At 40.4% G+C, this 13,449-nt stretch overlaps 2 protein-coding genes across 3 annotated transcripts in view; one reads left to right on the top strand and one right to left on the bottom strand.

The window, feature by feature from the left end:
- Positions 1-133: 133 nt before the first annotated feature.
- Positions 134-2,003, top strand: LOC6045381 (phosphoribosyl pyrophosphate synthase-associated protein 2). The gene is made up of 2 exons (XM_038248727.1): positions 134-496; positions 553-2,003. Exons 1-2 carry the CDS (start codon positions 435-437, stop codon positions 1,421-1,423), a joined length of 933 nt encoding a protein of 310 aa, XP_038104655.1. The 5' UTR covers positions 134-434; the 3' UTR covers positions 1,424-2,003.
- A 1,693-nt stretch (positions 2,004-3,696) lies between these two features.
- The window catches only part of LOC6045382 (sodium-independent sulfate anion transporter), a 32,239-nt gene continuing 22,486 nt past the window's right edge, over positions 3,697-13,449 (bottom strand). For both annotated transcript variants that reach the window (XM_038266682.1, XM_038266681.1), the window contains exons 2-5: positions 6,314-6,465; positions 5,792-6,030; positions 4,947-5,730; positions 3,697-4,882 (exon numbers count right to left, since the gene is read on the bottom strand). In XM_038266682.1, the coding sequence (XP_038122610.1) occupies positions 4,089-4,882; positions 4,947-5,730; positions 5,792-6,030; positions 6,314-6,465 (1,969 nt within the window). In that variant the 3' untranslated portion in view covers positions 3,697-4,088. The remainder of the gene's footprint in view (positions 4,883-4,946; positions 5,731-5,791; positions 6,031-6,313; positions 6,466-13,449) is intronic.

The following is a 13,449-nucleotide window of genomic DNA, read 5'->3' as shown; positions in this document are numbered from 1 at the left end:
ATGGTTTCACAAATAACAAAATACGGACAACACATGAACGCTGTCTGATGCCACCGTTGCTAGAATATGGCCACGACTCGTGGAACTGAAACCTCCAGCAATACTTCGTAAAGTTTGACGAACCTTGTCTCTACAAGATAGTGTAGCACATTTAAGTCGAGCACCAAGTGCGTTAACTGTGAAGGAAATCACACCAGCAATTACCGCAGATGCTTCGCATCTCCATCTCCTATTTGGAGGAGCTTAAGAAGATAACCTGAGCTGGTTCCAGCGAACATTTTAGCGTTCCCTTCCTGATGAGACGCTCGTTTGCCAGAGTTGTAGATAAAATTTTGCCTCTACTCAAAGGTTTATAATTTTCTTCATTCCTTTTTAGTCGCCTGGGCGTCAAAAATGGCGGCTGCTCTGTCTACCACAAGACGAACCGGGAAACCATGGTCGAGATCGGCGATTCCGTGCGTGGCAAGGACATCTACATCATCCAAACCGGAACTAAGTAAGAGCACACAGATTTCAGCCTCGTTCAATCCACTAACACTTCACTTCCTCAAGGGACGTCAACAACAACATCATGGAGCTGCTGATCATGGCGTACGCGTGCAAAACCTCGTCGGCCAAGTCGATCGTGGGCGTCATTCCGTACCTGCCGTACTCGAAGCAGTGCAAGATGCGCAAACGAGGCTGCATCGTGTCGAAGCTGCTGGCCCGGATGATGTGCACCTCGGGGCTGACCCACATCATCACGATGGATTTGCACCAGAAGGAGATTCAGGGCTTCTTCGACTGTCCGGTGGACAACCTGAGGGCGTCGCCGTTCTTGCTGCAGTACATCCAGGAGAGCATTCCGGACTACAGGAACTCAGTGATTGTGGCCCGCAATCCCGGGTCGGCCAAGAAGGCCACGAGCTATGCCGAGCGGTTGAGGCTGGGAATTGCCGTGATTCACGGTGAGCAGAAGGAGTCCGAGACGGACGAGGTCGACGGCAGGAACTCGCCTCCGACGTTGCCCAAGTCGCGCACAATGGACGTTTCCGGTGGAGTTCCGGTCCATCCGGCCAAGGAGAAGCCCCCGATCAACGTGGTCGGAGACGTTGGAGGTCGGATCGCCATCATGGTTGACGACCTGATCGACGATGTCCAGTCGTTTGTCGCGGCCGCCGAAGTCCTGAAGGAGAGGGGCGCGTACAAGATCTACGTAATGGCCACTCACGGTCTGCTCAGCCAGGACGCGCCCAGATTGATTGAGGACTCGGCGATTGACGAAGTGGTCGTCACGAATACCGTTCCGCACGAGATCCAGAAGATGCAGTGCCACAAGATCAAAACCGTCGACATCTCGGTGCTCATGTCCGAGGCCATCCGTCGCATCCACAACAAAGAATCGATGTCCTACCTGTTTAAGAATGTCACCCTGGAGGATTAGGTTGAACTGTTTTTCTTTTTTATTAAATATCTTTTAATTTGTCAATTCTCAATTGGAAAGCTAGCTGAAATTGTTGCGCGCCGAAAGCTGAATTGGAAACCAAACAACAATCGTGAAAGAATTTAGAAATTCATCAAAAAGGGCGCAAATATTCGCTGTAAGCATTTTTATGAAACAAAAAAATACACACAAAGAGTAAAAATTAAGGATAAAATCCTACAAAATTGCAGCAGCAAAAACAGCAGACCAAAATATTTTTGTATCTTACAAAGCAAAAGAAAATAGTATTTGTGATGGCACCTTTTTGGTATTTTTCAGTCAGTAAATATTCACACACGCGTGTGTGTGGTAAAGTCGCTTTCCAGTCAGTGCTTAGAGAAATAGTGTCCAGATACTACCAACTTATCCTGATTTTAAACCCTACATTCAACAGCAAAAACAGTTGGTTTATGAGTTCAGTACAAGCAAGCAAATTATCACACTGAGGTATATACAGAATGATTTCCTTCTTTTATAATCGTTAGAGCTAGAGCGGATGATGAATAAATATGAAATAATAAAATAAATGCTTATATTGAAATCTTTTTTCTTTTTTTTTCTAGATGGTATCATTACAAAATCACAATTATTTCTAACCCAAAACTAAAACCAAAAAAAAACTTCATCCACTTGTGTGGCTGGTGCCAAGGGTTTCAGAAATCATTCACTCATCGCCGAACGAATCTTCGCCAACTGAAGCGCACAATCACTCGCAAGCGAACACGACTCGTTAGCTGCCAGTGGCATGCTCAATCCCTTCACACAGCGATACAAATACTTCGTGAAATTATCTTCCAACTCCGCCCGTATCACAAACGAATATGCCCAGAGAGGAGAGATTCTAACAAAATTCGAGCGCGGCGCTCACTTGGCCGGCGCTACCAAAGTTAGCCGTAAATTTGTATTTGGCAAGGTGGAAATTGCTGTCAAATGTGTGTCTATGACGTTGTGTTCTCAATAAAATTGCTAAGTACTTTGATAACATTGATATCAAGCAGTTTTATTAATGATCCAAACAAAGCCGATCGCAAACTATTTTGAGTCTGCTTTGAGCGACATTCCGCAATCGGTCTCTTGGAGCCATTTGCTATACCTACTTGATTTGAATGAGAGGGAGAGCAAAGAGAGCTTTTTTTTAGTAGCGATTGGTATGCAAGTGACTGACAAACGGACTGACAAAGGAATACATCAGAGCAGTTTTGCGTCGGGTTTTACTTGTGCTCGTAAGCGAATGAGTCTTTTTGGAGCTATCAGGAATCTTGATGCTTAACCCACTTCTTACCAAAATTGGTATCATGGAAGATGAGACTGGATTTTATCCTATTTATTAGCTAGAAAAATAGAAATAGTACGGTTGGTGGACTTTTCGATTCAAAATGTTATCGTCAAACCAGAGAGAAGGGAAATAAATAATACTCTTTGGTCAAACTATATATCAAACTTCCAAAAACGGTTGAATGAAAAACTGCTTCAAACTTCACATTTTATGGATGATAAAATGCAAAGTTTCAAAATATTTCAAAATTGCTTTAAAGTGTGTGGTACAACTTGCGTTAACCAAACATTTACTTAAAATTCAATCACCTTTCGAAATTAACTAAACTGTCAACTGGATATGTCTAAGGCATAACTCGAGGAATAACTATTTGAATAACTATCATGAAGGGACAGGAATGTTGCTGTTGTTGTCGCCGGAAATATTGAACAGTAACGATAATACCTTGTATCGTTACTGTTAAATATTTCCGGCGACAACAACAGCAACATTCCGTCCCCCCCCCCCTCCCTCCCAAGATCTACAAACTGACATGGGTGGCGCCGTTGATGACCAATGACAGTTATTCTCGATTTTTTTGGTTGGTTTTTGCAAAGAGAAGTTAAAATAAACTAACATTTATGTGCATTAAACTCTAATGCATGTAATAAAGCACGAACAAGACATGATCAGAAAGGTGGAAGTAGGAAGTGCTGGTAAAGCAAGTGAAGTAAATCGACGATCAATGAGAGAGAATTGAGAGAAAAGATACCAGAAACTGTCATTTTTATTTCAATTTTCACTCTAGTATGCTTGTGCATTCAACGAAAAAATGAATTTTCTCTCGATTTTCTCCTCTATTGTCAACAAAACAGGAACTCATGATAAATATCACTAGTAAAACTGATAAATCGTAAAAGGTAAATCCCTACCGCTGTTTGGGATGATTGGAAGAATAAATAAACCACAACTCGACCAATTTAACACCGTTAAAAGTAAAGGAACTTAACGTTTATTTACAAACAACTTTCATCTTACAATCAACTGTACAATTAACGCTTACAAAAGATTTTTGGCTGCATCGCCCTCTCATCGTCGTCGTTCCTACAGTAAGTTACACAACACAACTCCCGCCTTTCCGGGCTTTCTCGACCTCCACGTACTCGTTACGTCTCTTAAATTCTAAATCACTGTTCCGAAAAGGGGAGGTGGAGGAGAAGGTTCACAACACGATATGAAACGATCGCTAAATTCTAACCTCTAAAGCTAAACTGTGTGTTTGTGGGTGTGTGTTTTTCGGGGCGTTTGTTCGCTTGGTCCTGAGTTTCTGTCTTTTCTGTCACCGCACGAAAACGTTCTTATTCTAGTTGCCTAGGCCTGGAAGCTCTTCCTCCGAATCTCCTGGATAGCCTTCTCCAGATGTTCCATGTCGTAAAATACTCGATACTCGAGCTCAGCTCCCTCGAACACGCTGCACACGGATGGTTTGGGGTTCAGGAAGAGCAGCATCTGGTTCCGGCTCTTGAAGTCCTTGATGAGCGTATCGATAACCTGGGCGGCGGTAAAGTCCGCACCGTAGATGTGCGTGCAGTCAATCACAACCGGCGTCTGGTTCTTGAGGCCGTGCTTGTTAATCAGGTTGCGCACAAAATCCGACGAGGGGAAGATTAGACTGCGATCGGGGGTCAGCATGAGGTACTTGATGCCACACGGTGTGATCAGCTGATCCATGTGGATTTTGGGCCGGGCAGCGTGGTACAGGATCGACAGGATGTTCAACCCGATTCCGACCAGGATGCCGTACTCGATGGGCAGGGCCAAACAGGCAATGAAACAGGACAATCCGGGGATCAAATCCGCCTTCTTGCTGCGCCACATGGGCTTGACGACACGCAACTCCACCATGAACACTACAGCGGCGATGATGATCGCCGCGAGGGCGGCCTTTGGGATGTAGAAGAAGTACGGCGTGAAGAAGAGCAGCGCCAGGATGACGATAATTCCGGTGTAGAGACCGCCGAAGGGCGTTCGGACACCGCTGGCATTGTTGACAGCACCGCGGGAGAGCGCTCCCGTGCCCGGGTAGCCCTGGACGAACGAATTGGCAATGTTGGAGACACCGATCGCGATAAGTTCCTGGGTGGCGTCCACCGATTTGCCGTCGGCTGGAATGGGAGAGAAGAAGTTGCAGTTAGTGGAGTAAATTGAGAATTACTGTGCAGAACTCACCAAATGCCTTGCAAATCGCAATATCCTCGAGTAGCGCAATCAACGGAATTACGATCAACATCGAGCCCAAGCTGCTGAACATATCGCCGAAGCTCTGCGCCTCCTGAAGCACCACTCCCGCCTCGTCCACCACTTCCGGAATCGAAAACGGCGGTGGCTGAACCGCTGGCAGTCCACTCGGCACGTCACCAATCATCTTGAAGGGAGGATCCTGGCCCTCGGTGTACATCGCAAAGCCGATCGCACCACAAACGATCACGATGATCGCGTTACGAGCGGTTCCGATGAGCCAGAGCGTTTTGTTGATGATCTTCTGGAGTGTGGTCTGCTGATCCGCGTCCGGAGGACCGACCTTAAGTCGCGGCAGAAGGCGCATAAGCAGCAGAACGACAATGCAGGTGAATCCCATAACGGCATCCCCAAGTTGGGTGTGGTGAATGTCCGCAAAGATCGACTTCCACTGCTGGACGAAGGTGTTACCCTTGGCGGTAATTCCGAGCAGATCTTTGACTTGAGAGCTGAGGATGATGAACGCCGCCGCCGAAGTGAACCCAGAGCTGACCGGTCCGGATACAAAGTCTATGAGGAATCCGAGTCCGAAAAGTCCCATCAACAGTTCAACGACACCGCTGAGGAAACAGAGCAGGACAGCCTTCTGCCAAACTCCTTGGGTGGCCTGGAACGTCAGCAGGGACGCGATCGCCGTCGGTCCCATCGGGACGTCCTTGCTCGAGCCAAGAAAGATGTACACGAAACAACCCAGGAACGAGCCGTACAAACCGTACTGCAACGAAAGTCACAATCATGAGCAACGTTCCTAACCTCAAAAAGCTTAACAGACTCACCGCCGCCGGAAGTCCCGCGATGCTGCTGTAGGCCAGCGCTTGTGGAATCACCGTCAGGCCGACGGTAAAGCCCGCCACCAGATCACCGACGAAGTCGTCCGTGTTGTACTTGGGCAGCCAGCTGAGCACGGGCACGCGCTTGTAGAGGATCTTCTTGCGGAACACCTGCTGGTACTTGCGTCGGCACCAGGGCCCGACCTCGCGCAGGTGGTCCATTGTGGACTTTTTGCCGTCGGATACTGGAAAGGGGCGAGATGGAAAGGCATTGATTAGATGGATGTACCAAAATTTGATAGAACAAGGTCATTTTGGGTCAATTCCTAAAGTGAAGTGATAGAAGCAAGGGCGTCTATACGAAGTGTCCCTACACCCGCTAAAAAATCATGCCAAGTTTTTGCAAACTGTAAAAACTACTCTTTTGTAATTGTAGTTGAGCTAATAAATGTAAAATTATTGTTTTGAGTCCATATGTTTTGCGTCGAGGTAAGATTGTCGTCAACTTCTTGTTTTCCAATTACTCACAAATAAACTCATTGCTTCCTCTGTACCCCGGAACGTCCTTGTGGATTGCAGGAATACTGAGCGACGCTTGCGAACCGCCCAAGCCATGGATGTTGTAAACCGCGGATTTCTGGATGTTTGGCTTGTCCAGCTGCGAGTCGCTCGATGTTCGTCTGCAAAATAGGCAAAAAAAGAAAGTGTCCCAAATTAGTAATTCTAGCTCTTAGCTGTAAGAATCGGGTCAACCTTCTTGGTAACCGAGAGTCACGTTTTTTTTTTATTTTTTTCATTTGTTTGAAATACTTTCAAGACAAATTATAGAGCTCACGAAAGCAACAAAAGATTTGCCGGTTCAAACCGCCCGATTCAAGACGGATGGTTCAGATGACGCGATAGCTGCTGCTTTCGAGGTCATTCCTAAGCTACGTCACCCGAGCTCGCATAAAAGGTGGTTGACCACTTCCTTTCCCCAGAAGCCAGAAAATCTCGCCCATTTTCATTCCGCCGAGTATGCTTTATGAGCTTGGCGTCGTCGTTTTTGTCATCGGAAATCGAAAGGAAAAATACTGTGTCAGAGAAAAAAAAGATGCTTGGTTTAAAATAGAACCAAGCCAAGACAAGTCGTCTCATATCGAAAAGTCTGCCTCTAGGGATGAGTACTGCAGGCAAGCGGACAGAACATCTGAGCGCGAGAATCTACACGTAATGACGTGATTGGTGGATTGTACCGAAATAACCTGCTTGGAGGGTGGAAGAGAGCAGGGAGAAGGAAATGAGCTTCAGCTGACAATGAAATGGGTTTTGCTGAAAGGTAGGACGATCAGCTGATCGAGGGGAGGAGAGATTTGAATAAATTAGCTGATGCTTAATAAAATAATTAAAATTTTCCGTTCAACCAGTCCCTAAGGTAGCTCGGAAAATAAAAGACGCATCGGTGCATCCAAGTTATTTTTGATAAATGGTCGTATTAATATAAGTAATTTAAATTAATTCTGAATAAATCTCTTTCAATTAGTTCTAAGCAGCAATGAAATAATCCAATAATTACATTATTCACTAGCAGAATTTGGATCAAATTTGGCATTAGACCTTTTTTTTTTTGGTTTGTGTTTGGCGATTAAGCTTGTCCCAATCGAATTAGGGTGTTCAAAAAAATTGTGTTTTTGACCACTTTCTTTAAAAAATATCATTTTTCAACAAAACAGGTTGAGTTGGTGATAACGTGGGCTTGTAGTGAAAAATACTAAGACATTTAAAAAACGTGGTTGAATATACTAACAGATTAAATGAAAACTTTGTTTGCTGATTTGAACGTTTTGGGGCACAAAGAAAAAAATATTTTGTCTATGCTTTTTCAAAATGTTTGACGTAACATATAAATAAATTGGGAATATCCATTTATAGAATTCTGAGATATGATTTTTTGAAAAGAAATTGTTGGATATCGGTATAAAATTCGAACTTAAAATACCGTGAATCTTTACCGAAATCCCGGGCAGACGGTAATAACAACATTCATGCCATTTAAATAACAAATACTGTTAAAATAACAGAAAGTGTTATGGAATCTTCCTGAAAAATCCATGTTTGCATAAGGATTTAATAACAGTTTATTTTATCATAACAAAATTTGTTATTGGTCTGACATTGGTTGAAAGCCGAAACAACTTGGGAATAACATATTTTGCTATGGAAGAATACCTCAAACTGTTATTGAGATGATCGGATTTGCTGTTAAAATAACAAAAAAATAATAACAGAGATTTGTTCGAATAATAACAAGAAATGTTCTAAGTCTGTTATTACAATAACAATCCAATAATACAAAGTTCATAACGACAAATAACAAATCTTGTTATAAATAAAATGATACGTTGTTGGTCTAGTTTTTTTCAAATACCAAAAAATGTTATTCCTAAGTTATCGCCGTCTGCTCGGGATGCCACTAAAAACCAAAATAATCACTTTTTTGGAAATTGCCCGAACTAGACCCATTTTTTTGTTTGGTTATTAGCGTTGTCCTATCCAAACTAGGGAGGTTTAAAAATGACGTACGATTTCACTAAAGAAAACTCATTTTTGTATTATTTTTTTTCGAAATTGTCCCTGATTTGGATAGAACAACGCTAATCACGGGTCTTATTATTTTGGGCAAGGAACTTACAAGCCAAATTTGAGCCAAATCGGAGTGCTTTTTATCTAAATTCGGCTGGTTTGAAGTGTACTCGCTGTTGTTTTACATCAGTGAATGTTGACATCATTTTTATCGTGTACAAAATGGGTAAATTTACTTTTTTTGTGTAATTACAATTATTCACATAAATTGAGGTAAATTCACTTCAGAAAAAAGTAATATTTAGGGGAACAGCATCTAATTCCAGCGTGCCTCTTATGTTGCCATATCAGCACTTTGACATTCAATTACAGCTCATTAAAAGCGTTTTGAACTTAAGTCGAATGATAAATAGCTCAATAAGAAGTGAGCAAGCAAGGTCCATCAAAAGTTTTGCAAAATTAGTTGTTTGAATAGTGAAAATCAGCAAATTGGATGGAGTTAGGAGCGAGTGCTTAAACATACAAGAATTTCCCCTACCAGATATTGTGTAGTGATTTTTTTAAATTGTAGACTTAATACCTCAACTTCCAAGCTTCATAAAAAGTGGGATTCCCCAGACAAATTTTCTCCATTTTTTCTCGAGCTTGGAAAATTAGGTGATAAATATTACTGTAGCTAAATCAAAAGCACACATTTTCCGTTATTTTAGGTTTTTTTAATGTTGTTTTTTTGTTAATTTACTCGACACGAAAAAAATGATACTCATTTCATGTAAACTTGAGATTCGACGTAAACGGTTGAATCACATGTAAAATCATGTTTTTACGTATAATTTGTGGCAAATTTATATCAAATTGCATTTAAATTTACATGTTAATTGACGTGTAGAAGTGTCACACCATAAATGACATTCGGAAAAAAATGTGTGTACTTAACTTAAATTTGTTAGAAATCAAGACTTATTTAGAAAATTAAAAAAAATCACAAATATATTGAATTAATTAAAAAGGAGATTTCCAATCTCTCCTGAAAACTTCATGAAGATATTTCACGATGAAAGTAAACAACAGATGATTTATGCTTGATTTTTTGCTGTGCGCAAAGCAAACCGTCAAACTTTCAGAACGTCTTTCTCGAAACACCGGATTAATTTACGGGTGCCACGATATCTCGAGATTAGATGGACCAAATTGAAAACTCCCAAGAGGTATCCCGTTTGCACAAAGAAGCCCAATTTGATTTTTTGAATACAAAATTAAAAAATGATGATTTGTTACATGAAAACCATAAACATATTTTTTTACATCTTTTTTTGAAAATGATTCTTCACCTTCACCTATATTTTGAGCTGATTTGGTCAAAGCAGTGTTGAGATATCGTGGCACGAGTTTTTTCAAACTACTAACTTCAAATAGTTTTTTATGCCCTGAACAAATATTCATAAAGTTTATATGTTCACTCATACCAACTCTTCATATTTTTACTGATCCCTTTATTACACAAAACTTTCAAAAGTGTTTGCCATTAATTTATCAGAATGAGCAAAATATAAATAAATATCAAAGAGTAAAAAACAAAATTATCCAGCACTTTCATTGTTATGAAAAAAAAGCCTTTATTAATATGTAGTTTTCACATTTGGGCTCGAAAAATAGTATATTCTTATTTTCTAATGACAATTGGTATGATCAGTGCTTCGTTCATAATCTTTTCTTCTTCCCCTATGGGTAATTCTCTACCAACTCACACGAAATCGGGAAAAGTTGCCCCGACCCCTCTTCGATTTGCGTGAAACTTTATCCTAAGGGGTAACTTTTGTGCCTGATCACGAATCCGAGGTCCTTTTTTTGATATCTCGTGACGGAGGGGCGGTACGACCCCTTCCATTTTTGAACATGCGAAAAAAGAGGTGTTTTTCAATAATTTGCAGCCTGAATGAGATAGAAATTTGGTGTCAAAGGGACTTTTATGTAAAATTAGACGCTCGATTTGATGGTGTACTCAGAATTCCGAAAAAACGTATTTTTCGTCGAAAAAAAACACAAAAAAGTTTTAAAAATTCTCCCATTTTCCGTTACTTGACTGTAAAAAAAATTGGAACATGCCATTTTATGGGAAATTTAATGTTTTTTTCGAATCTACATTGACCCAGAAAGGTAATTTTTTCATTTAGAACAAAATTTTTCATTTTAAAATTTCGTGTTTTTTTTTTCTAACTTTTCAGGGTTATTTTTTAGAGTGTAACGATATTCTACAAAGTTGTAGAGCAGACAATTACAAAAAAATTGATATATAGACATAAGGGGTTTGCTTAGAAACATCACGAGTTATCGCGATTTTACGAAAAAAAGTTTTGAAAAAGTTACTTTTTGCGTTTCTCTTTGTTTCGTCGTCGGTGTCTGTCGCGGGTGACCATGAACAGCCATGATCGAGGACGACCAACATTTTCAAAACTTTTTTTTCGTAAAATCGTGATAACTCGTGATGTTTATAAGCAAACCTCTTATGTCTATAGATCAAAATTTTTGTAATTGTCTGCTCTACATCATTGTTGAACATTGTTACACTCTAAAAAACAACCCTGCATAGTTAGAAAAAACACGAAATTTTAAAATGAAAAATGTTGTTCTAAAGGAAAAAATTACCCTTCTGGGTCAAGGTAGATTCGAAAAGCAAATTAAATTTCCCATAAAATGACATGTTCCAAATTTTTTTACAGTCAAGTAACGGGAAATGGGAGAGTTTTTAAAAACTTTTTTAGTGTTTTTTTTTTTCAATGAAAAATACGTTACTCTTTGACACCAAATGTCTATCTCATCACCGTTTCAGGCTGCAAATTATTGAAAAACACCTCTTTTTTCGCATGTTCAAAAATGGAAGGGGTCGTACCGCCCCTCCGTAACGAGATATCAAAAAACGGACCTCGGATTCGTGATCAGGGACAAAAGTTACCCCTTAGGACAAAGTTTCACGCAAATCGAAGAGGGGTCGGGGCAACTGCTGTGTGAGTTGGTGGAGAATTACCCCTATGCATTCGTTATCAATCATCTCCTTACTTAATCCAGAAATTTGACTTTAAGAGGCAGTATTTGTAGATTCTGCTCGGTTTGTTCTGGAGGTCGTATCGAGTTGCTCCGATTTGGATGAAACTTTCAGCGTTTGTTTGTCTATGCATGAGATGAACTCATGCCAGATATGAGCCCTCTACGACAAAGGGAAGTGGGGTAAAACGGGCATTGAAGTTTGAGGTCCAAAACACATGAAAATTCTTAAAATTGTTCGCATTTCCGTAAAACTTCATCAATTCCAATTCTCTTAGATGCATTCGAAAGGTCTTTTGAAGCCCTTCAAAATGTGCTATAGACATCCAGGATTGGTTTGACTTTTTCTCATAGCTTTTGCAAATTACTGTTAAAAATTAATTTTTTTAAAACCTTAATAACTTTTGGCAACAGCCTCCAACACCCATACTCCTATAGGTCAAAAGTTAGGGAATTTCATGGACTATAAGCCTACGGTATTAACTTTTTGGCCAATCGCAGTTTTTCTCATAGTTTTTCGATTTTTCTAGAACAAACATTTTACAACGTTAGTTTTTGCCCTGTAGACCAAGAAGACGGCACTTTTTGGTCTCAATTTTGTCATATTCGGAATCCTCGGTCAATTTCACGTAAGTTAGAAGTATTGGAGTTGTAATTTTGATTTAAAAAATAATTAAATAAAACATTTTTGAAAAAAGAAATAGATCTTATTTACCCTATGATCAATACGTCAAATGCTGTATCAAGTAGGCGAAAACTTGTTTTACCCCTAATCCGACAAAATTCTAAATAATATTTTATTTGATTCTAAATGGCATTTTTTCCAATCAAATTCAAAATTCCAACACCTCAATATAATGTAAAATTTTCTGAGGATTCCGAATATGTCAAAATTGAGACCAAAAAGTGCCGCTATGGAGGCCTACAGAGCAAAAACTAACGTTGTAAAATGTTTGTTCTAGAAAAATCGAAAAACTATGAGAAAAACTGCGATTGGCCAAAAAGTTAATACCGTAGGCTTATAGTCCATGAAATTCCCTAACTTTTGACCTATAGGAGTATGGGTGTTGGAGGCTGTTGCCAAAAGTTATTAAGGTTTTAAAAAAATCAATTTTTAACAGTAATTTGCAAAAGCTATGAGAAAAAGTCAAACCAATCCTGGATGTCTATAGCACATTTTGAAGGGCTTCAAAGACCTTTCGAATGCATCTAAGAGAGTTGGAATTGATGAAGTTTTACGGAAATGCGAGCAATTTTAAGATTTTTCATGTGTTTTGGACCTCAAACTTCAATGCCCGTTTTACCCCACTTCCCTTTGTCGTAGAGGGCTCATATTTGGCATGAGTTCATCTCATGCATAGACTAACAAACGCTGAAAGTTTCATCCAAATCGGAGCACCTCGATACGACCTGTTTCACATCGGTGAAAAACTCGCTCTTAAGTAAATCATTTAGAGCTCATTTGTTTTTCATTAGACTAACTTTTTTTTCTATTTTCGATCAAAAAGGTCACATTAACACAATATTTATAAAACATTAGAATTTGAATGGATCACGAGTTCAAGAAAAACGTACAAATTTTGTGCTGCAATAATAAGCTCTTTTAGTGTCGTAATAAGAGGCAAATTAAAAATCTTGAGCAAATGGCACGCCAACAGGGTGTGCCTCAAGGTTAAGGCGAAGGTTCAATTTATGACAGGATTTCCTGTCAAATAATCTGATATTCTTGGCAACAGACCATACATCAAACTAATTGGACAAGTGCTGTGACCCAAATTCAACAAGCTAATGCGGTTTCGAGAAAAATCCCTCAAGTGTCAACAAGTGATTGAGAATTTCTGGAATCTGCCGTCGGATGCCAATGACACACATTTGCCGTTTTATCAGTTTGATGAGCGCCAATGACACACGCGTAGAGTACAATCCCCCTCACCGTGTGATAGCCTCCAACAGCGATTCACCTGGCGTAAACAACTACATACTATCTATGACTTAACCGCGGAGGACATCGTAGGCGAATGGCCGAACTAAGCCCACCCTGGAAGGTCACACTTGGTGGC

This window comes from Culex quinquefasciatus, chromosome 1, assembly GCF_015732765.1.
Source record: "Culex quinquefasciatus strain JHB chromosome 1, VPISU_Cqui_1.0_pri_paternal, whole genome shotgun sequence".
NCBI lineage: Eukaryota > Metazoa > Arthropoda > Insecta > Diptera > Culicidae > Culex > Culex quinquefasciatus.
The sequence above is the reverse complement of the archived record's forward strand: the minus strand, read 5'-3'. Positions and strand labels throughout refer to the sequence as shown.

Excerpts from the sequence above, each read along its gene's own strand:
- LOC6045381 (XM_038248727.1), top strand. The coding sequence starts at position 435 with ATGGTCGAGATCGGCGATTCCGTGCGTGGCAAGGACATCTACATCATC. Across the intron at positions 497-552 it reads ATCATCCAAACCGGAACTAA|GGACGTCAACAACAACATCA; the intron begins GTAAGAGCACAC and ends CACTTCCTCAAG.